The sequence below is a fragment of the Scleropages formosus genome, chromosome 8, assembly GCF_900964775.1.
Source record: "Scleropages formosus chromosome 8, fSclFor1.1, whole genome shotgun sequence".
Lineage (NCBI taxonomy): Eukaryota > Metazoa > Chordata > Actinopteri > Osteoglossiformes > Osteoglossidae > Scleropages > Scleropages formosus.
In genome coordinates this window covers 16,314,659-16,336,544 of record NC_041813.1, presented here as the reverse complement: position 1 = coordinate 16,336,544, position 21,886 = coordinate 16,314,659, and the positions used below count along the sequence as shown (strand labels likewise).

General features: G+C 45.7%; 1 protein-coding gene across 1 annotated transcript; it reads left to right on the top strand.

The window, feature by feature from the left end:
* The first annotated feature begins 153 nt into the window (after positions 1–153).
* On the top strand, positions 154–21,883 carry lmx1al (LIM homeobox transcription factor 1, alpha-like). Its single transcript, XM_018754608.2, has 9 exons — positions 154–335; positions 5,068–5,153; positions 5,701–5,890; positions 15,828–16,060; positions 16,192–16,352; positions 16,494–16,571; positions 16,817–16,937; positions 17,534–17,689; positions 18,837–21,883. The coding sequence occupies exons 1-9, from the start codon at positions 295–297 to the stop codon at positions 18,992–18,994; spliced, it is 1,224 nt and encodes a 407-aa protein (XP_018610124.1). The 5' UTR covers positions 154–294; the 3' UTR covers positions 18,995–21,883.
* Positions 21,884–21,886: the final 3 nt, after the last annotated feature.

The window sequence follows — 21,886 nt, the reverse complement described above, 5'->3', positions numbered from 1 at the left end:
GCGCGCGCACACTCCTCTCCTTCTCTTCTCACTCATTCAATCCCTCCATCACACCCCCCCCCCCACCCCAACCTTCTCATCCCCTCCCCTTCCCCCCCTCCCCTCGCGCTTTTGTCTGCACCGAGGAGGGCGCTCACCGACTCCACAACCGCGAGGAGCGGAGTCGCGAGGCAGGACTGCGGCACGAGCCCTGAGGTCGGAGTACTACAGTAACACGTCTACAGCAACACAGCGACTCCACAACAAGGCAACTGCGCGGAGTAGCGTCCTTTGCCTTTCGGCTTGCGCGCGTTGATGCTCCTGACGGAAGTGCCGGACGACGTGTCTTTGTCCAGGTGGGTCAATGCGGGTGTCCGCGGGGTTACAGCCTGGGCTCCGAGGAGCCGAACAGGTGCTGCGCGCGCTCCTCCTCTTTCCGCGCCTACAGTGGGCTGTGTGTGTGTGTGTGTGTGTGTGTGTGTGTGTGTGTGTGTGTGTGTGTGTGTGTGTGTGTCCGCGCTTCGACAGCGCGATGCAGGAGGACAGTGAGTGAGCGGTGGCGCTTGCCAGATGCTCCACGCGTGTCCACTTTGCGCGCGAAGAAGGTCCGTTTCCGTACGGTGTTGTTACTTTTGCCACATACTAGTGTAACTCGCAGTGGTGGGGTGTCGTCGTGCGTGTTTTCTCCAGCGAGCGCTCACCCGCTGTCTCACCTGGACCAGTTATTTTAGCAGTTGGCACCAGGGGGTGGCGTGGTGTTTAGGGCTCTTTTCTGGTAACGTTAAGGTTCCCGGTTCGAGTCCCCCCCCCCCCCCTCCTGCTGTAGTCCCCTTGCTCAAGGTCCTGTGCTTATCGTGGACCGAGAGTAAAAATTATACGTCTGTATAAAATGAGTAAATCACAGCTGCAGCTTCACACATTAGGTCGCTTTTTAGAAACGTGTCTAAAGCGTTATTATTATTATTATTATTATTATTATTATTATTATTATAGTAGGAGTATTAGTATTATTTGACAGAATATAATGTTACTTGGTGTGCAGGTATTTTCAGGTCGTTTAGACTTTTCAGTAACAGTTACAATATCATATTTGTAGTGCCATGTGAATATATTTAATCACCGCAATAGTATGTGTTTTCAGGATTATGTCACAAAATCTTCTGATGTTGTTTTTCTGCTGATACACTTTTTTTTTTTTTTTTTTTTTTTTTTTTTTTTCTTCCCACGTGCGCTTGTCGGAACTGGCACTGGACAGAAAACAGCAATAAGCCTCAAGAATAAATTGATAAAAGTGACTTCTCAACAGAACAGACTTTCTCTGAAGTAAAGCGTTTATAATAATAATAATATTGATGATGATGATGATAATAATAATAATAATAATAATTTTCTCTATGCGCATGTTGTTTAACCACAATAAATATTAAAACCAGAGTAATTATTAATTTATCCAGTGTTTTGAACTACGCTTTTTGGACAAACAGTTGTTCTTTTTGTCTGTGGTGAACACGGGTTTCTGCATGCACGTTCATCCGACGCTCAAACAATTATTAACAATAAACTGACAAATTTGCCAAGTCCAGAAAATATAAACATCGAACGCAGTTTCCTTTCAGATCCTGAAAACTACCATTGCAGTAAATAATTTTCACTGCGACTCTCTGCTTATCATCTGTTCCGGCAATTTCCTCTACGGGTGTGTCTAGATTTTTATTAGGATTTAACAGACATTTATTCGTTCATTCATTTCTTGTACTTCAACACCTGTGTGTGTGTGTGTGTGTGTGTGTGTGTGTGTGTGTGTGTGTGTGAGAACGTGAACGCGCGCGCGGCATGCTTTTTTCTCACATACCGATTTTCTGTAACATTGTGGTGCAAAAAACGTAGGCATACTGTATTTCGTTTCATTTGAATATATTTACAATATGTGTGTATATGGCGGTTATTGCTTATGTGTTGTTTTTACACTATTATACCCCCTTGTGGGCGGGGGGGGCGTTTATTAAATGTATAATTCAAAACGTTCTTCAAAAAGGCATACATGTCCGTTTGTTAAGTTATGGTGAAACCAAACGGAATGTAATGGTTGGTAACTAGTTCTACAGGTAATTTATTGTATCTAGTTGCGGATATATAGTTACAGTGCGATGAGCTCGTGCAGAAAAATAATATTTAATCTCTTAGGCGTTATTAAAAAATACCAATTACGCAATTATACGGCTCGCTGTAATTATTGTTATTCCGACATACCCACGAGCACTTTATGATTCATCGGATTTCATCAAGTTGAATGATAAACAAGGATATGAGGAAAATCACTGTGGAGAGTGATGGCAATTATAACTGAAACCAAAGGAAGCAGCGCGGTTTCCGTCCTACGGGACTGATGGATACTGAGCTGGTCTGTGTGTGTGAGTGTTTGGATTCTTTTCATACAGTCTTCCTTTTTCTGGTATGAAACAGGGAGTTAATTTGTACAGAATAATATATAATACAAGAAATATTCTTTGAATTTTGGTATTAGTATTAATCGCAAAATGGAAAGAACTCTGAACTGTATATAATTATTATATACATATATACTACACATATATACAATTGTATGATTATAATCACGCACTCATGTTCATATTTACATTTTTCCTATTATACATATATAACAAATGCGCATGTCCATTTTTGGAGACACGGTATGACGGGAATAAATGAATTTGTAGAGTTGCGCACAGTTCTCCAATCATTACAGATAAATAGCTGATGATAAAGAAATGAAAAAAAATCTGAACAGCATCAGCAAGATGTCTTGACAAACATTCTGTCATTGGGGACGGATAATATATTATTATTATTATTATTATTATTATTATTATTATTGTTGTATTTATTTTTGCATTGCTGTAGCTGACTTCTAGTGTTAGATGAGCAACGTTACATCCCATTTATAAAGTAGAGTATTTTTACTGGAGTAATTCAGAGTACGTTTGTAATTAAGCATCAACTCCAAGTTGAATGTGTATCTATATATATGCATTTACCTATTTTGTATCTTCTGAACTCGGACTTTCTCATATCTTTCATTAATAATGAATATTATTAGTTTCTAAGGTATTCTTTTAGAACACCAAATCAACTGTATCATTAAAGACACTTTGTTATTAAAACTTTGTCATTGAAAAGAAAAGACTGTTTGGCTTTATAGAAATCGTGCCCTCGCATAAGCAGCATTATATCTATAAACACTATTTAATATTAATCCAGTGAACTCACTCCTCTGGTTGATCATTGAGAACTGGTTGCTCATTTATATTTAATATCATTTAGTCTACGTTGATTTATAAAGACTAACATCAGTTAGGAATAAGAGTTTCTAATTATGTTTTTAGTTTTGAGGAAAGGGAATTCGATTGGATTTGTTACCATGATCTAAGGAAACACCACGGTTTCCTGGTAGTAAATGATCAAATGTATATTTTAAGTCACGTAACATTTCCTCCGTTGTTCTATCTATCTATCTATCTATCTATCTATCTATCTATCTATCTATCTATCTCGTTTTATCACTGTGTTTTTTCGTAACTTTGAATTTTTTTTATTTTATCTGAATAACATTATTGTGACATTAATAAGAAATGCCCACGTTCAGATTCCCTGAAAATTTAAGGGATGAAAACAGCGCAGGGTTAATAATCACACAATAAACGAAGAGAAAATGTAATTACAGCGGACAACGTTTCCAGTTTAAAATCGGTTAAAATAAAAATAAGACCCTTTTTAATGTTTTATTTAGTTCTGTTCGAATTTATCAGTCAGGTGTCTGTCATTCTTTAAAAAGCCTTGTAGAAATGATCGGGAAAATACTGGAAATGTTTTAGGCTCTAAAGAGGTCGAAAGACCAAGAGAAATTTTTCTGAAGGATTCAGATTAAATAACATGACAACCTTCTGGGTGTTACATTTTATGGTTATTCTATTATGCATTTATTTATAAACGTGTTTTAATTTATTTTCGAATTTCCTAATTTAATCTAACAGTTCTTACTACGTTTTACTCCTTTCGACTTAGTGAATGAGTCTTTTTAGTTGATTTAACTCCTAAAGACGAATTTGGTATCAGAAAAACTACGATGATCAATCTGTAACACCAATGAATCATAGTGGCATAGAATGCTATTACAATATGATAAAACAGATATGTAACAAATCATAACAGCAGAGTGTATAATGATCTGATAAATACATCTGATGTGTTTCCTGCAAATGGAATTAATTACACAGGAAGCAAGGTGCTAATTCAATATCTATTGCATATTGCTAATTACAATAATTTATATAATCTTAGCATGTATAGACCTTTATTTTATAATCTATAATTTAGGTGTAATTGTGCTTTGAAGGTAAATGTTTGGACATTTTTCAGAGTGACCCATGAATTACAAGATCATAAAGGGTCTCCAGCTTTCGCTTGAAATGTGTGAAGAGCTGCGGTTACTGCAATACACTGGTGTTTCTCTGGAGTAACAGTAACACCCCTCATCATTATTGTACGTTTGCTTTCCTTATCCAGGAAATACTTAGTAAAAAAGAGAACATCCTTGAAATTCATACATGTATTTCAGAAACGTGTGAATTACACCGGCATGGCACAACTTATTGATGGCAATGGTGGTGCCCAAGGAGACAGCAGTTGTTTTGGGTTTGAGCTCTATTAGGGTGGGGGGTCAAGGGTTTAATCCAATCCCCAGCCATCGCTGGCTGAGGTTGAGAAAGGCCTCGGTTCGCGTTGAGTCCTCGCCGTGGGGCCTTAAAGGAAGTAAAGAAATAAAGGGCTATCATAATGACCTCCTTGTCGACATTCCTCCAGGCCATAGCTCCTCAGGCTCCTTGTTGGGCTGGGTTAGTGACCATTAATGGACCACCTGTATGCGGTAACTGCCAGAGATTCGTCGTGAAAAAACACCCAACTGTTTTTACACCCCTCTCCTGGTCACACCAGGCCCGAGTGAGTAGGTGCTGAAGCTTCTCTATGTGACTCTGCTGCATCCACCTCCCTCCGAATTTCTTCATATATTTCGTATTCATATTCGCCCAGCAAACACTCGGGAGGACAGAGGGACGCAATGAAAACGGAGGAGACGCAGTCCTGTCTGCAGCAAGGTCCCCCCGCTACCTCCTTTGGTGAGCATCACACAGTGTTTTTTTTTTTAAATCAACAATATCCATAAGTGGTAACAGCAAATGAGTCTTTCATGGCAAACGAGTTCAACTCCCTGCATTTATGAGGGATATAAAAAGCCAGATTTTATTTTTGTTGCTACTGCAATACAGTGTTTAATCATTGGTTATGTAGGACTGAAAACATACTGTATGTCATCCATATTAGAAGAGTGAGTAAAACATTCATTATTCAAATATTCATTGTTTTGCTTTCCTTATTAAAGGACTCTGAAGCTCTTGGGAATGGTGCTATACAAAAAAAATTGAGCTGATTTGAATATTATTGTATAGTATCTGGTAATTATGCTTTAAATATTCTATGCGGTTATTGCAGGCAAATTTAAACAAATTAGGTAAAAATGGGATATTTTACATTTTAAACCAACTAGAGGTTGGTTTTTGGTTTTAGAAGCCATAAAGACAGTACATCTCTGGTTATTTTCCAGTGTGGATTGATGTTTAAAGTAATTTCAGGTTTAGAACAAGTACTCTCATCGCTGTCTTGCAGGGTCTGAACACGGGGGTGCCGGTGAGGTGTGTGCGGGCTGTGAGTCTCCGATTGCCGACCGTTTCCTGCTGCGGGTAAATGAACGCTCGTGGCACGAGACATGTGTCAAGTGCGCCGTGTGTCGGACCACGCTCAGCGGCACGTGCTACTGCCGCGACCGGCTGCTCTACTGCAAGCATGACTACGAGAAGTAAGAGAGCCGCAACTATTCCGGCCTTGTGTGTATAGCTCTGTGAGAGTTTCACACAGCTGAAGTTGTCATGAACCTGATCATGTCCACCTCTGGCTACTTGGTCCTGCTCTCAAAGGATCCATGATGGAATATCCACAGGTTCTCGGTTTTGGCTCTGCTGTGGTTTGATGAGCTCTGTTGGTCCCTCAGAACTGCTGAATCCTTCCCAGGATTCAAGAAAGGTCTCGAAGCCCAAAAATCTGTCATGATCACCTTCTGCTACTTAAGTGATGTGTACCAGTAAAATGGAAGTTTCGGATGAACGTTCTTTTGTCTATCGTGGAAGCATAGGGGATGAGGCAGGGTACATCCCTGATGGAATCCCAGCCCATTGTGGGGAAGCAACACACACTCATTCACTCACTACCAAACACACACAAACCAAGGGCAATTTAGAGTCACCAAGTCACCAAATGTAAATGTAAATGTTGGTCGGTCACTCACTACCAGCCAGTCTTGTATACCAACCAGTCAGTTAACGTGTCCTTCGGCACATCTGCTCACGTGTTCATCAGCTGGCGTGAGTCAGTCAGTCAGTGTTTCGGTCATGGATAAAGGGAGTGAGAACAGCGAGGAAGGAAAGAGAGTTGGAGGAATCCAAGGCAGCCTGTTAAACTCTTCTGGATCCTCTTCAAAGTATGCACTTTTGAGTCTTTAGGACAAGAAGCAGACCAGTGTGTGTGTGGAAAGCTCTTTGACTGCTTCACGCTGCACAGAGCAGTGGTATAGTTGACATCGTGTGTATCAGCAGTGCAGGACAACTGTGTGCTGTGTGGTAAAAGCAGCGTAATATACAAGTGTAACCACAACCCCTGAGAGTGGGCAGTGGCGCGTACCTTTCCAAAGTATGCGTACGTGTATATGTGTGTGTTTGATGCGGGCGTACACTGGGTCTACGTGTGTGGGTGTGTTTCGAGCTGTCCGTTCCTGATCCTCCGAGCCCGTGTTGAGTCTTCCAAAGAGCCGCTTGGCTCGTTCTGCCGTTAGTGACCTTGAGCAGAACAGCAACAATATCTCCTTGTGCTCCCTGCTGTGTGTCCATCAGCACCTTCCATGCCCTGCTCCTCACACACCCTTCGTCACATCTGCCTCCAGCCCCGCTCCACCCCAGTTCTCCTCCCGCTCTCAACCCCCGCTCCACCCCAGTTCTCCTCCTAGACAGGTGTGCATGCTTCTACGTGTGGCTTTAGACGTTCTCCTGATAAATGTTTCATCTTGAGCTATTATTATCATTTCTTTGCTTTCTTTTAAATGTTTCGAGTATGTTTTGACCGCGAGAGCGCGAAAGGTGGCACATTTGTCGAATCTCGCCTTCCTATGTAGTACCCTTGATAATGGTACTTTCCCTGAATCGATAGAGTAGAAGTTGTCCCTTTGTATAAATGGGTAAATCATGGTATGTTGCTCAGCATTGTAAGTCATTGTGGGGAAAAGCTGAATAAATTTAAAACGATAAAAATGTGGCTCAAACATTCACACGGTGTTCTCTCCGATGCAAAAAAAAAAAAAAAAGATAGAATGAAAATACAGTAAATTATATCAATGAGAGAGATGTAAGAGAGAGAGCACAGCTGAGGATGGGCAGCCAGCCCATCGCGAGGCACACACACACTCACACACTCACAAATTCGAATGACCACTTCACCGGCAGCATGTCTTTGAACCAGATCGCCCAGAGGAAACCCACACGAACGTGGAGAGAACGTGCAAACTCCATACAGACTGAGCTGGATTCAGACCTAGAGGCTGAGTGGCACCAGTAGTATCCGTTGTGCCACCGTGCCACCCGTGAGAATTACATTTCGTTCATTTTAACAGCCCGCATTACAGTGAAATTTTCTTATTTTGGTCTTTTACGACCACCTTTATTGCTGTCACTCACGCGTCCCGTCTCCCTCTGCCTTTGTTTTTAATATCGAAGGTGTTTGATGTCTCTCGCTGTCAAAACATCCTCCGGCTCCCTTTCTGTCCCATATCTCACCTCCTCCTATCCACTCCTGCCCTCCTCCCTCCCTTGCCCCCTCCTCCGCATCTCTCAGGCTCTTATTTTCACATATTTTCATGTTTTACTCCGAATGTTTTGGGCTCCACTTTGATTCGCATACATTTGCAGGAAGACACTCATGCACGCAAGCTCATTATCGCACACCCACACGTGGACACTGAGAAACATACTGATGCGTACACATATGAGAAAAATCTTCTTTCCCCTTTCTCTTACCCCCCTCCCACATACATGCACACATGTACAAACTCATATTCACGCACCCCCTGCACACACGGTAAGCGTCCCCCTCCCAGCAGGAGCGTCTCCCAGACCAATAAAGTCCAAAGGCCCCGGGGCAGAAAATTACTGTAGTGCGGGGCTTCCAGGCCTGGGCCACCCCTCCCTGTGCAAACCCTCGCATTCCTCCGACAATGAGGAGCGCGATGTGGATATTGGAATATGTGTCGTTTAATGATTCGCTCTGCAGGGGCACAGGCAATGATAGCAGACCATTGGAACCGAGCGCAGGGGGTGAGGCTCTCATGCAGGGTCATGGCAACGCACCAGGTTATACCAAGCGGCACTGTCGGGGGGGAGACGCTGAGCCTCGGCGGGGCTGCGGCTCACCGCTGGTCGCTGGCATTTGCCCACACGTGCACTTGAAGTTCCAGCTGCTGGAGGAGATAGGGCACGGCAATTTGTTCTGAGCTCTTCGGGTTGCTTTACGACGTGCTCGATACGGATCGCGCGTGACACGTGTACACTCGCGCGGTGTAGTTTCGCTCCGAGTTTGGACGACGCACACCACTTTCTGTATAACAGACCAGCAGAACACAGACCAAAGTTGGATTTTTTTTTTTTTTTTTAAATTTTTTAAATTCACTTCCACTTCAACCCATATAACTCAGCCTTTTGCTTTAACGTTCCTCTTCTTTCTTTTCCAAATAAATGAACCCTTTCTGTCCCGTTTTTCTCCTTCTCCTCCTTTCTCTTCCGACAGGTATCGCGCATCTCTCTTCGGCCTCGTCCATCACTGTCTGGTTTATAATCATATTTTGCCGATGTAAACCTCATTTTCCACTCGTCTGGAGATTGATAGCAGCAATGACAGCAGTCAGCTTATCTCTCCGTTTATTTCTCTTTTTTGCTTGATCATCCGTGCCTCGTCGCCTGGGGGTTAGAGTAGGGGGTGCAGTGCTAATTACCCCTCAGTCCGGAGAGAGGGGCGCTCACTTCACGCTCGCTCTCCACGTTGGTGCTTTGGGCATAAGGTCCCTCAAATTCCCCTCCCCCATCCACTAACATCTACATCTAAACCCACACCCAGGTGTTGTATGGTGACAGTCAGGGATGCAGTGTGTTGGGTGTGGAATATAGGTACCCTACTCACCGGCGAATGAAAAATAGGAGATTCAAACCCATAATTCACAAAATTATGGGACTCTGGATAACTAAAGGCCAGAGGTGGATCACTTGGACCAGAGAAGGGTCATATCAAGACAACATTGTAAATGTGGCCAGCAGATGGTGTTGTGATTAGAACTGCCACCTTGCACCCAAGATCCCAAGTTCAAATTCCACTCCCTGCTGCAGTACTCTTGAGCAAGATGCTTACCCTAAATTGACAGAGTAAAAAATTACACGGCTGTATAAATGTGTAAATAGCATAACATTGTAAGCTGTTTTGGAGAAAAAAGTTGCATAAATAAATAAAGGGGTGGTTACAGCAGAATGACTAGTACATACAGATGGACCGGTGAGTCTGTGGGTCAGAGCCAATGACCACCTGGTGTGTCTCACTTTGGTGGATCATTGTACATCCAGAGAACAGGCCATGTAGGTTGGATGCCGGCAGGTAGCGTAGTGGTTAGAGCTCCTGCCTTGGATCCAAGTTCGAATCCCACCTCTTGCTGTAGTATGCTTAAGCATGGTATTTACCCTGAACTGATAAAGTAAATGTTACCTTGCTCTATAAACAGCAGGTCAGTGTACAGATGTAACACCGTAAGTCACTTTGGAGGAAACACAGTATACATGACAATACCCAATGACAATAAAAGCTGCGATGCTCTTCTTGAAACTTCTCGGTCGGGCCACAGAGGAGAATACGAAATATGAGAAGATAGTGAGGAGGAGCGAACGGGATGAGTGTAACGGCAGGGAAAGAAGTGAGCAAAGCAGGGAAGAAAGGAAGAAAGAGAGGAGGTGCAGGTGAGAAAGCGGCGTATCCCTCTCCTGTATTATTGCTGCTGTTTTGCATAATATGCGTGAGCCCCCATCACCTCCCCCCCAACAACAATTTCATTACAGGCAGCTAATAAATGTTTCATGGCGGAACGAGCTGCTTGCCCCGGCTTTATTAAATCTGGAATAATGAAAGAAGAGCAACAAAAAAAGGGGAGGGTGGGGGGGGGTGTGATGCAGACGCGGAGAGATAGAGAACACCAGCGACATTCTCAAACAGATTTGCTGTATCTTCTGTTTCTGGGGCAACGAGTGCTCCTAACCCCCCCCGGTATGACCCCTCCCATATGACACCCCCTCCTCTTTCTCGGTTTGGCAGAACACAGGAAATGAGAAATGGCCAGACAGGATATTGCGTCCTGGTGGCCCACGGATTAGTTGTTTTATCTAAACTAACAGCACTAGTCTTACCCACCATACACACACACTCACACACATGCAACCACACATACACAGATATATGCTTACGCAGGTACAGGGACAGATACATAAACACGAACACATAGATACACCTCCTATCACAAGTGAATCCATGGAAGCAGATGTACGGTACGCGCTCACAGTGACACACACAAACTTACATAGGCTCACAGACAAAGAAAAGCACACATCCATTCAAGTACATACTATGCGAGACAGGCATTAATACTTGTCGATAAACGGATACACGGTGGGTGGAGCCGTTGACTTAGCTATCTAAAAACCCAGGTTCAAATCCCACATCCTACTGTAGAGTCCTTGATCGAGGTACTCACCCTGGATCGATACGGTAAAAGTTACCCAGTAGTTTTAAATGGCTTCAGATGATGAGTTGCTTTAGAGAAAAGTGTCAGTTGAATTAATAAACGACTAAATAGCTCTCACGTACAGGCATGTACAAACATATATATATATATATATATATATATATATATAAGAGAAATACATATTGCTGTGAACAAAATACCAAATGCACTGAAACCTATTACCTAAAGGATTAACACACAACCTCGCACTACTAAAGAGGCCTAACAGCTAGCCTGACGGTGCCCGCAAATATGCGCCCGCAGCTCTGATTTTTCTGAGATTTTCGTTGCTGTTCTTCTGCTGATGTGACTGTCCAAACTCACCATCCACAGCGCAATTGCACAGAGCTCCATACCCCAGCTCAGCCCGTTTCCCCTCACGGTACCATCCTCCACATCAGCGCAGAACAGGTGTCTGCAGAGATCATTCGCCATTCGTCACACACGTCGGTATTATTGTTACTGTTATCTATTGTTTACTCATTAACCTGACAGCTTTCTTCAACACAGTGTGAGGTTTTCACGCAAAGCTACTTACAATGATTTACCTGTTTATACGGCTGGGAAATTTTTACTGTATGAACTCAGGGTAAGTACTTTGACCAAGGGTACTGCAGCAGGAGTGGGATTTGTACCCGGATCTTTTAGACGGCAAGGCTTTACACAGAGCATGCAGTAAAACTCCTGTTTCGGTCTTCAAGTGCAGGCTGAGCATTGTGTGCTTCTCTCATTGAGCTGGGAGTTGCTTGGTCCTGGCCTCAAACGGTTAAGGAGAACGTGTCGTCGTGTGGAGGTAATTATAGATTAATACAATTTTAGACACGCAGCTGATGTTAAGTATTCTTGTGTTCCTATATACTCTCAGCTCTTGGTTTCCTTTCTTGTTGCAAAGCGGCAGGCACGCTATCCCAAGTCAGCAGGTGGGGGCATCCAGGGCAGCGACAGTGCTACCAGTGGCCTGGGTCTGCCTGCCATCACGCTGGCTGCCCCCCAGCAGCCGAGGCAGATGATCCTGCCATCTCTCCGTCAAGCTCATCAACACGTTTGTTTAAAACAGCAGTCTTTACACCAAGGGTGATTTGTGAGGGAGCTAATCGCCTTAGTGGACACGGGGGGCCGACAGCAGGCCCCTCGGCGCTGAGGTGGCGGTTCAGGGAGCCAGAGCCGGGAGGGATCCACGCTCGTGCTCGCTTGTCGCTCCTGCTGTGTTCCATGATATAACATCTCATCGATACTGTATAGAGTTTTATTATTGCTTTGTGTGTCTCTCAGTGGTTTGAGCCTGTGTGTGCGTGTGTGTGTGTGTGTGTGTGTGACAGTGAGAGCGGATATTGCTCTGCGAGTGTAGGTGGCTCAGAGCCAGTGTTCAGTAATCACATCATCTCCTTTTATTAAATCTCCCTGTACTGCTTCTGTGTTATTAAAATCTCCCAGCATTCCTCTCGACAAGCATTCATGGTGCACGCGCGCGCACACACATTCACGCCGACAAACGCAGATCACTCATGCACACGCGGACCCCGCCATGAATCACTCGCAGACATCTAAAATTAAGACGCGCAAGTTTGTAAATTCCAGGGGCCGCTTCGGCTGTGCGCCCGTGCAGCGGGCCCTGATGCTTTGAAAAGGGTCGCCTTGCGGGAGGCCCTCTGGGGCCCCCAGGGGTGGAGGATGCCGAGAGCCTGAGCCACCAGCGGGACGGGGGAATGCTGCCATCTGTAGCTCGGTTTGGGTGCAGTTTGAGAAGACGGACAAAAACGATCTGAAAATGAACACCGTTTTTAATTTTGACGCGCTACTCTAAACATAATTGTTGGCCCACTTCCTCCGTCCAACATCCCCCGCCTCCTGTTGCAGGACCCGTGATCAAGGTTCTTACCCTGAATTAATAGTTAACATCACTCTGCTGTATAAATTGGTAAAATGTAAATAACTGTAAGTCACTCTCAAGAAAAGCATCAGCTAAAGGAAGGAAATGATTTAAAGAAATAAAAAAGGATAAGCTCAGGACTCTGTGCCACCTGCTGGAGCTAGATCTCCTTTATTTTCCTTGCATCCAGCCAGCAGTAAGGTAATTCCAACTTTGCTTGTATTAAACGCTGATGCACCACAACTATCTCACTGGTGCTCCCTACCCTGGGCTGCAGTTCGTCTGATCCCAGTAGACCCCTAGGGCCGTTTGCCTGCATTTTCCAGTGTCCTGCGTGTTTTGAGTGCGGTGTGTATAGGTGTACAGGTGTATGGCTGGGCACATTACTCCAGAGGGGGACTTGAGGCCACACACGTTGGGCAGGTGCCATCCCTCAATAGCAGATGGACTGTCGCAGGAGTGAGGCGGCAGCTGTCTTTCGGGCCGGTCCAGCCTGTTGCCGCGGCTTAGGGGGTTCAACCCACGGTCCTGGCCGCTCACCACCCAGCCGGATTTGGGGAGGAAGACACCTTCCTGCCACGGAGTTGGGAACTTCCACAGCCCTCCTGCTCCTCCCCACAACTCCGTGCCCCCTCTTTCATTTGCTCCATCTCCTCCATGGCTTGTCATTTAACACATTTTTTTAATTAACTATGGTTATTAAAAGTCACTGGACCTCTACAGAGTTAAAGCTGGGGTAGAATTTGTCTGAGTTTGAATGTGCCAGTGGTTCTGGGTGCTTTTAGGAAGGAGTGCGTGTGTGTTTGCGCGCAGGTGTGTAAGAGCACGTTATTCTGCGTGTCGGCCGGGGTTCGTTCAAGGCTCCGTGTTTTAGTGTTTGCTCTTTCTGCACTAATGGTCTTTCAGGGACTGAGCAGAGCTGTCCCTCCAAGTTTCACCCATATCTGCATCTGCAATTGTGAGCATCAGTGATTGATCTGTAATCATTAGCGTCGGCCTTCTCCCGGGGTGTGTGTGTGTGTGTGTGTGTGTGTGTGTGTGTGTGTGAGGGAGTGGAAGAGAGAAGAGAGATTAACCCCATGCTATCCTCAATCCCTAGTTATGAGTTTACAGCGTCTGTCTGGGTTTCTCACTGTTTAAACAACAATCTAATTAATCCTGTCTTTATTAGTTTCACTGGGCTGGGGGGGCGGGGGGGCACAGGGAACTCTGACAGAAAACATGGGAGTGGGGGGGTGAGAGGAGAGGATTTGGGAAGAGGAGAAGAAGACTTGGGAAAATCTGGGTATAGAAAACAAATTGAAATGTTGATGACAAAGGGATGGTGGCTGAGGAGGGATATGGGCCACGTAACACCAGTGTGAGAACAGGAGATCAACACGGGAATGAAGAGAACGAGAGGCGCTGAGATTATCCCAAAACCGGTGGACTCGCGCCTCCGCTTTGCTCCGTTCCTCAAATACACAAACGCTTAGGTGGCGAGGTGAGGAACAGAAACGGTTCCTTGGTGATTTTAGCTGAAATAAGTGAACTTAGCTGGTGGTTCCCTTCAAAATTTTGCTCATTCTTCCAGCAGAAATGAGCTACTTCCCCCTAGTGTGTATAATGGCATATTACAGCCGGCGTCGCAGCGTTGGTGCAGTTCTGCCTGCTGGGCTTACAGCCAAAACTTTAAAACCAGCGACAGGTAAAGTGAATAACGTTGATTATTTTGTTACAGTGGCACCTGTCAAGGGGTGGGATATATTACATTTCCATTTATTTATTTAGCAGACGCTTTTCTCCGAAGCGACTTCCAACAAGCTCTGTGTAGTGTTATCAGCCCACACACCTTATTCACCAGGGTCACTTCATATTTTATTTTGCTGCCTATATTTGATATTACGCAGCAAGTAAACAGTCAGCTCTTGTGTTGGAAGCAGGAAAAATAGGGATGCATAAGGTAAGGATCTGAGCGACTTTGACAAGGGTCAAATTGTGATGGCTAGACGACTGGGTCGGAGCATCTCCAAAACGGCAGGTCTTATGGGGTGTTCCTGGTATGCAGTGATTAGTACCTACCAAAAGTGGTCTGAGGAAGGACAACCGGTGAACGGACGACAGGGTTATGGGTGCCCTAGGCTCCCTGATGTGCATGGGGAACGAAGGCTAGCCCGTCTGGTCTGATCCCATAGAAGATCTCCTGTACCTCAAATTGTTGAAAATCTTAATGCTGGCCATGATAGAAAGGTGTCAGAACACACAATGCATCGCAGCTTGCTGCATATGGGGCTGCATAGCTGCAGACCGATCAGAGTGTCCAAGTTGACCTTTGTCCACTGCCAAAAGCACCTACAATGGGCATGTGAGCGTCAGAACTGGACCATGGAGCAATGGAAGAAGGTGGCCTAGCCTGATGAATTACGTTTTCTTTTAGATCATGTGGATGGTCGGGTGGATGTGCATCGTTTACCTGGGGAAGAGATGGCAGCAGGGTGCACTATGGGAAGAGGGCAGGCCAGCAGAGGCAGTGTGATGCTCTGGCCAATGTTCTGCTGGGAAACCTTGGGTCCTACCATTAATGTGGATGTTACTTTGACATGTACCACCTAGCTCAAGATTGTTGCAGACCACGTACACCCCTTCATGGCAATGGTATTTCCTGATGGCAGTGGCCCTGCCACACTGCAGAAATTGTTCAGGAATGGTTTGAGGAACATGACAGAGAGTTCAAGGTATTGACTTGGCCTCCAAATTCCCCAGATCTCAATCCGATCGAGCATCTGTGGGATGTGCTGGAGAAACGAGTCCGATCCATGGAGGCCCTACCTTGCAACTTACAGGACTTAAAGGATCTGCTGCTAACGCCTTAGTGCCAGATATAACAGGACACCTTCAGTGGTCTTGTAGAGTCTATGTCTCCACTGGTCAGAGCTGTTTTGGTGGCATGAGGGAGACCTACACAATATAAGGGAGGTGGTTTTAATTGTCTTGGCTGATTGGTGTATGTGTCCCTCTGTGTTGCCGCAGGCTGTTTGTGCGGAAGTGCAGCTCCTGCCTGCAGGTGATCGGTCGCTCAGAGCTCATCATGCGCGTCCTAGGCCAGGTGTACCACCTGGGCTGCTTCAGCTGCTGCGAGTGCGAACGCCGGCTGCAGCGGGGTGACGAGTTTGTCCTCAAGGAGGGACAACTGCTGTGCAGGGGCGACTACGAGAAGGAGAGGGAGATGCTGGCTGCCATCAGCCCCACCCCCACTGAATCAGGTGACCCCCAGTCTGCTCGTCTAACTCAACACACCTGCACAGTATCACACGCAAGATACGATTCACGTTAATTTCTGGGCTGGGCAGTTGCGCTGCGATTGAATGAAACCTCTCACTTTGCTCTGCGGTAGTGAAGAGCGAGGATGAGGACGGCGGAGGCGGCTCTGTGGAGAAGGGTGGCGACGATGGCAAGGAGCACAAGAGGTCCAAGCGCCCGCGAACCATCCTGACCACACAGCAGCGCCGTGCATTTAAGGCCTCCTTCGAGGTGTCCTCCAAGCCCTGTCGCAAGGTCCGTGTTCCGTCTAAATGTCTCTCAGACAGACGCATCAGGATGCATACATACAGGAACTATCAGGCGTGCTTCCCTCGACACACACCTACACACAGATACACACACGCTGCCGATAACACGGCTTTTCCTGTTTGCCAGGTCAGGGAGACTTTGGCCGCAGAGACGGGACTGACTGTGCGGGTCGTGCAGGTCTGGTTCCAGAACCAGAGGGCCAAGGTAAGCTAACATATCACAAGACACGTCACACACAGGTGTCGTGGGTTTTCTGATACACCTTTGTACGAGTGCATCCGGAGGCTGTACACCTCACTGAAAATAAATGCGGCTTAGATTGCTTGCACACATATGTGTTTTGCGTCGCTTGCATGTACGTTAGCGTGCGAGTGCTGTTTGCAGTCACCTGTGTGTGTGTGTGTGTGTGTGTGTGTGTGTGTGTGTTTGTGTGTGTGTGCGTGCTCCAGATGAAGAAGATTGCCCGCCGACAACAGCAGCAGCAGCAACAGCAGCAGGAGCAAGAGCAGCTTGGTGGGGCCCGGAGGGGCCAGAGTCGGGGAGGCAGACAGAGCAACGACGACAGTGAAGGTGAGGTGAGGGCGGGGAGGAAAAGGAAGAGGAAGAGAGCTTCATCTGTCTCAGTTTGAGGGGGTGTTTACTGGAATAACCACAATTCCTGTTTTTTTTTTTTTCCCCCCCCAAAACAAATTTTCTCTCACTCACTGTCCTTAACTGCATGTCTAAGTCAGGGTCATGGTGGTCCAGAACATACCCAGGAAACGCAGGGTACAAGGCCAAGCAGAGCATACCCTGGACACACACACACACACACACACACACACACACACACACACACACACACACACACACACACACACACTGTCTGAACCGCTCGTCCCAGACTGGGTCGCGGGGAACCGGAGCCTAACCCGGCAACTCAGGGCGTAAGGCTGGAGGGGGAGGGGACACACCCAGGACAGGACGCCAGTCCATCACAAGCAGGACTTGAAGCCCAGACCCACCGGAGAGCAGGGCACAGTCCAACCCACTGCGCCATCACACCCCCCTACACCAAAACATATATTGTATATTATACTATTTAATACATTTTTACATGGAAATGGACAATGGACAGCTGACCACTGGGTCTCTCTCTCTCTGTCTTTATTTCTCCTTCTCTCCAGATGGTTCCAGTGGCCATGGACTAGACAGCCTAATGGCATATTCGTCGTTGCCACGGCAGCAGCTACTGGCTCTGGACCCCAACATATATGGGGGAGAGCCATTCCGTCATGGCCTCACCCCCCCACAGCTGGGCCCAGAGCAGCTGCACTCCTACGGTGAGGCAGATGGCTCTGTTGTTCTCCCTCCCTCATGCTCGCTCCGCAAAGTTACTGGTTTCTAATCTTTGAGTCAACTTCAAAATCCTCACACTTACCTATACTGTGCTAGATAGCATGGCAGCTCTTTATGTCTCTGACCTTCTGTAAGTCTATTCCCCATCTCTCAGGCTTCCTTCACCTCACTCTTACATGCCTGTGTTGTATAGGTGATGGAGATTTCTCCTGTTATGCCCCAAGCTACAGAATTCCCTTCCCAAGAATATGAGGGATTGTGCAACTATGGACACTTCTAAATCCATGCTCAAGACCCACATTCTTAAAATCACTTCTCCTTAATACCTTGGAGAACAATTTTTTTAATCTCTTTTTCCATTTAACTGTCATGATTTATGTTTCTCTTATTTACAGTTATTCATTGAGCCAATGCATTTCTCCAAAGCAGCTTACAGTGTTAAGCTTATAATTACTAGAAGCTTACTATCATTTACACAGCTGGGTAATTTTACCAGAGCAGTTTAGGGTAAAAAGCTGAAAGCTCTACAGCCAGGGGTTGGGATTGAACCTATGACCTTTGGATCCAAAGGCAGTAGCACTAACCACTACACCCCCAGCTGTCCCTCAAGCTCCTTCACTATCCTCCAGCTGTATTTTCTTTTAGTTTTTCCCCTTTTTTTTGTTTGTTGTAATTCTAAGTATAAATTTCTATGCTTTATTATGCAGTGCTCCAAGAAGCTGGTCTTAAAGGCACCGTATAAAATAAAGATTAATGTTATTATTTTTACCTCCTTGCTCTTCTACCTCTCAAACCCTCTATCACAGTGTGGCAAGACACAACTACTGCTTTATATTAACTGACTACTGTGACTGCACATGACAGGTGCCTGACCCACTCCAGGAGTCCGGAATTCATCCTTCTCCATCCTCTATGAAACTTAGACCTTCTAACCTGAGCCTCAGCTCTACATGCTCTGTGATGTGTAGGTGGATTCCGGACAACTCAGCTCCTGCCAGCTACTCTCAGATCATCTTTAATAGGATGGAATCAACTAAGCCAGATCCTCAGCACCCGAATCATTGGTATCGGTAAACTTAGTCCTCTCTTTACTGTTTGCTCATGCTCTTTTCTCCTTCTGTTTTTTCTCAGATTCGGAGACTGTCTTCCATGATCTCGATAGTGAAGCAAGCCTGAGTCACTTGGGCGACTGTCTCTTGGCAACAGCGGAGGGTGGCCTCTTATCTGGACGGGTGGGGAACCCCATTGATCGCCTCTACTCCATGCAGAACTCCTACTTCACCTCCTGACCCTGTGAGCTCTGAGTCCCATTACAGACTTCACCACCAGCCAGCTTGTTACGGTGGTGTCCCAGTCTGCCCACCCAAGTCCTTTAAAACTACATCTCGGCAGCAACTATGGCTATCTACACACCTCCCATTCGTTTCCAGAAACAGTCCACCTCCACTGTATAAGCCGATGAAAACTCTACTTGTCATGAAAATCATGGATAACTGCCAGCCCAAGCGGAGTGGCAAACCCGACTGTAAATTGAGTTTTTTTAAAAGTACTGTTTATAGCTTATTGCTGTTCTTCGCCTGTGCTGTTCTGAAAAAAATTCAAAGCAGAAATTTTACACATCAGTGATATGCTTATGTGATGGGGAAGTGAGGCAGAAGCAGCAGATTCTGACACACCGAGCGTCAGGCAGTACTCGCCGACTCTGATGCTGACGCTTTCCAGGCCATCGACCTTAATATTTCAAAGATCAGCGAAGCAGGCATGGCAGAGAGTATCAGATTGCGGGGAGCTCCCCCTTCATGTATATATTTTTTCTCTTGGTCAGAGGTGGAGTCCTTGGCACTTGAGTCTAGCAGTGCTTTGATTTGTGGCGAGCAGGGGCAGTTTCACTCATTAACTTCTAATCTTCAGCTGCCCGCATGAGAGCCAAAGGTGGGTGCATGAGAAGGGCTTGTGGGTTGGGGAGTGGGGGTGGTTACATATGACGACAGGTTCGTGATGCTCAAAGAAATTTGCTCAGTGGTCTTCCAGGTTCGGTGGGGCTGGAGGTGGGAGGGTCATTCATTTGCCTGGTGTGGGGTCGTTGTGTCATACGTGAACATTTAGGGAAGAGTCGATGAGTTAGGTCAGTCTACGTGTTTGGGGTGAGCTAAAAGGGAGGATATTTCTATTACCAGGAGTTGTGCAATCTGGGTAGCTTGAGGTCAGTAATGACAAGGGTCCACCAAAAAGGTGAAGGGATGTGTATTATGTGAGTTTGTGCTCAGGGTACTGTGTGCTGAGCTGTGTGATGAGGTCAGGGTGTTATTAGGGTAATTTGGGAAGGAGTATCAAAGAAATACAGCATGCACATGGGCCAGTGCGAAGGTTACTGGTAGTGTCGCCAGTATATTGGGAGATTGAGAATTAAAAGCGTCAACTGCCCTAAGGCCACGGTGGAGCTGCATTACCTCATCCAGGGATCTGAACTGAGCCTTGGAAGTGCAGGAACTCCGCGTGAACCCACGTTCTAGTTTCGCTGTGGTTTGTGTGAGATTTTGTTCAGAGGATCATATTCTCTTGAGTCAGCAAAAAAGGTTCTTAGATATATTTCTATGATTTCTAGGAAGTGGTCCAAGCCCCACCCCCAAAAATGTTGTATCATTTAAAAACAAAATATCCTATATGCGGTACACTGGGACTTTACCTTGTAGCATGCACAGTTCGGGAGATAGACTTAAAAACTTATGTCCCGTAGTGTGGACAAAAAATAACGGCTGGGTCCTAGGATGTTAACAAGAAAGCCAAAATTAGACAATTTCCCAAAAATCAGAACGTAACGTACATCCTAATGTCAACATTAAAAAATGACATCAGCTTTTGATCGACTATAGACATAAGTAGGAATGCAGTAACATTATTGAGTTCACGTTAGGGGATATTTTGAGACCAACCTTGTAGTGTCGTTATGGACTATAATTAGATTGTGAATCAGTATAAATGTCTTGAACCGTTTGTTTCGGTCACAGTTTGGAGAGTCCAAGCAAACGTGTCCAGCGCCTCGTCGTTGGGAACAAAGTACTTGGATGAGCAGGAGCAAACAGGGTCGCTAAGGTCACAGGGTCATCGAGAAGGAAAGGTGAAAGGTCCACAGGGTTTATTTAAAGGGAGGAGGAGACAGCACAGGGAATATTGTCCTGTTTTAATGTGAGTTGGTGAACACTCAGAAAACCACTAGTTTGATTGGAAGGTGTCAAGATGTACAGCAAACGTGAGGATATTTTGAAATTATGCTCTGAGGTATAATCAATGATTGTGCTACTACTGTAGATATAATTACTACTGCTGTTTTTTGGTGTTGCCACTGCTGTTATTTGGGTTTGTACTTGAAGACTCATCTGGTGAGGTATTTTGTACTGTTTTCTTGTGGCTGTGATTTGAAGTTTATCGATGTTGAAGTACTTGTGCAGCAGCATGGCGTCATCTGAAAAGCATGAAGACATGACTACACCCGTCACGGGGGAACGTGGAGAAGCATCTCAACGCGGAACACGGAAAAAGCCAGTTTGCAAACCGGGACTCTTCCTCCCTTTGCATGTTGGTAAAAGATCTGACATTCCTGCTTCCAGGGAGGCTGTTCACAGCGATAGACTTGCGTGTTCCTGAGACAGCGGCGCATGTCGATCGTTCTCTTCCGCTTCAGGGCCGCTGGGGCTGTGCCCTGTGCGAGTCCCTCCGCTTTACACGAGTGTAACGTCACGTTTCCATGTTTTCAATACAGTGTGACTCCATCTGGTAGCCGTGACCCTGAGGTTTTATTTCCATCCCACCTACACACACAACCGAAGTGCACAGCTATCAAAAAGCACATGCTATTGAAGACAAGCTGTCAACAGTTTGTATTTAGTGTAGGCACATTATTATTAAGATGTATCCAAATCCATAATTTATTAATACTCTCCCTCTTAAGATTCTTGTTTAGCAGAAGTAATGGAACTTCCAGAAAGAAGGTTTAGTCATGTGTTTCCCCTCCTTGCTTTTTAATACCTGATCCAGAAAATTTGGAATGTTCTGCTCCTTGGTCAAAGAACTCATAACTCAACAGACACTCCCTTCTCTGTCCCTCTCTCTCCATCTGAACAGAGGTCATAACTCAGCAATCCACCCCCCCTTCCATCCCTCCCTCTGTCTCTCTCAGGTGG

Coding starts and splice junctions, on each gene's coding strand:
- lmx1al (XM_018754608.2), top strand. CDS start 295: ATGCTCCTGACGGAAGTGCCGGACGACGTGTCTTTGTCCAG. Junction 336..5,067: donor GACGACGTGTCTTTGTCCAG/GTGGGTCAATGC, acceptor ATATTCGCCCAG/CAAACACTCGGGAGGACAGA. Junction 17,690..18,836: donor AGAGCAGCTGCACTCCTACG/GTGAGGCAGATG, acceptor GTTTTTTCTCAG/ATTCGGAGACTGTCTTCCAT.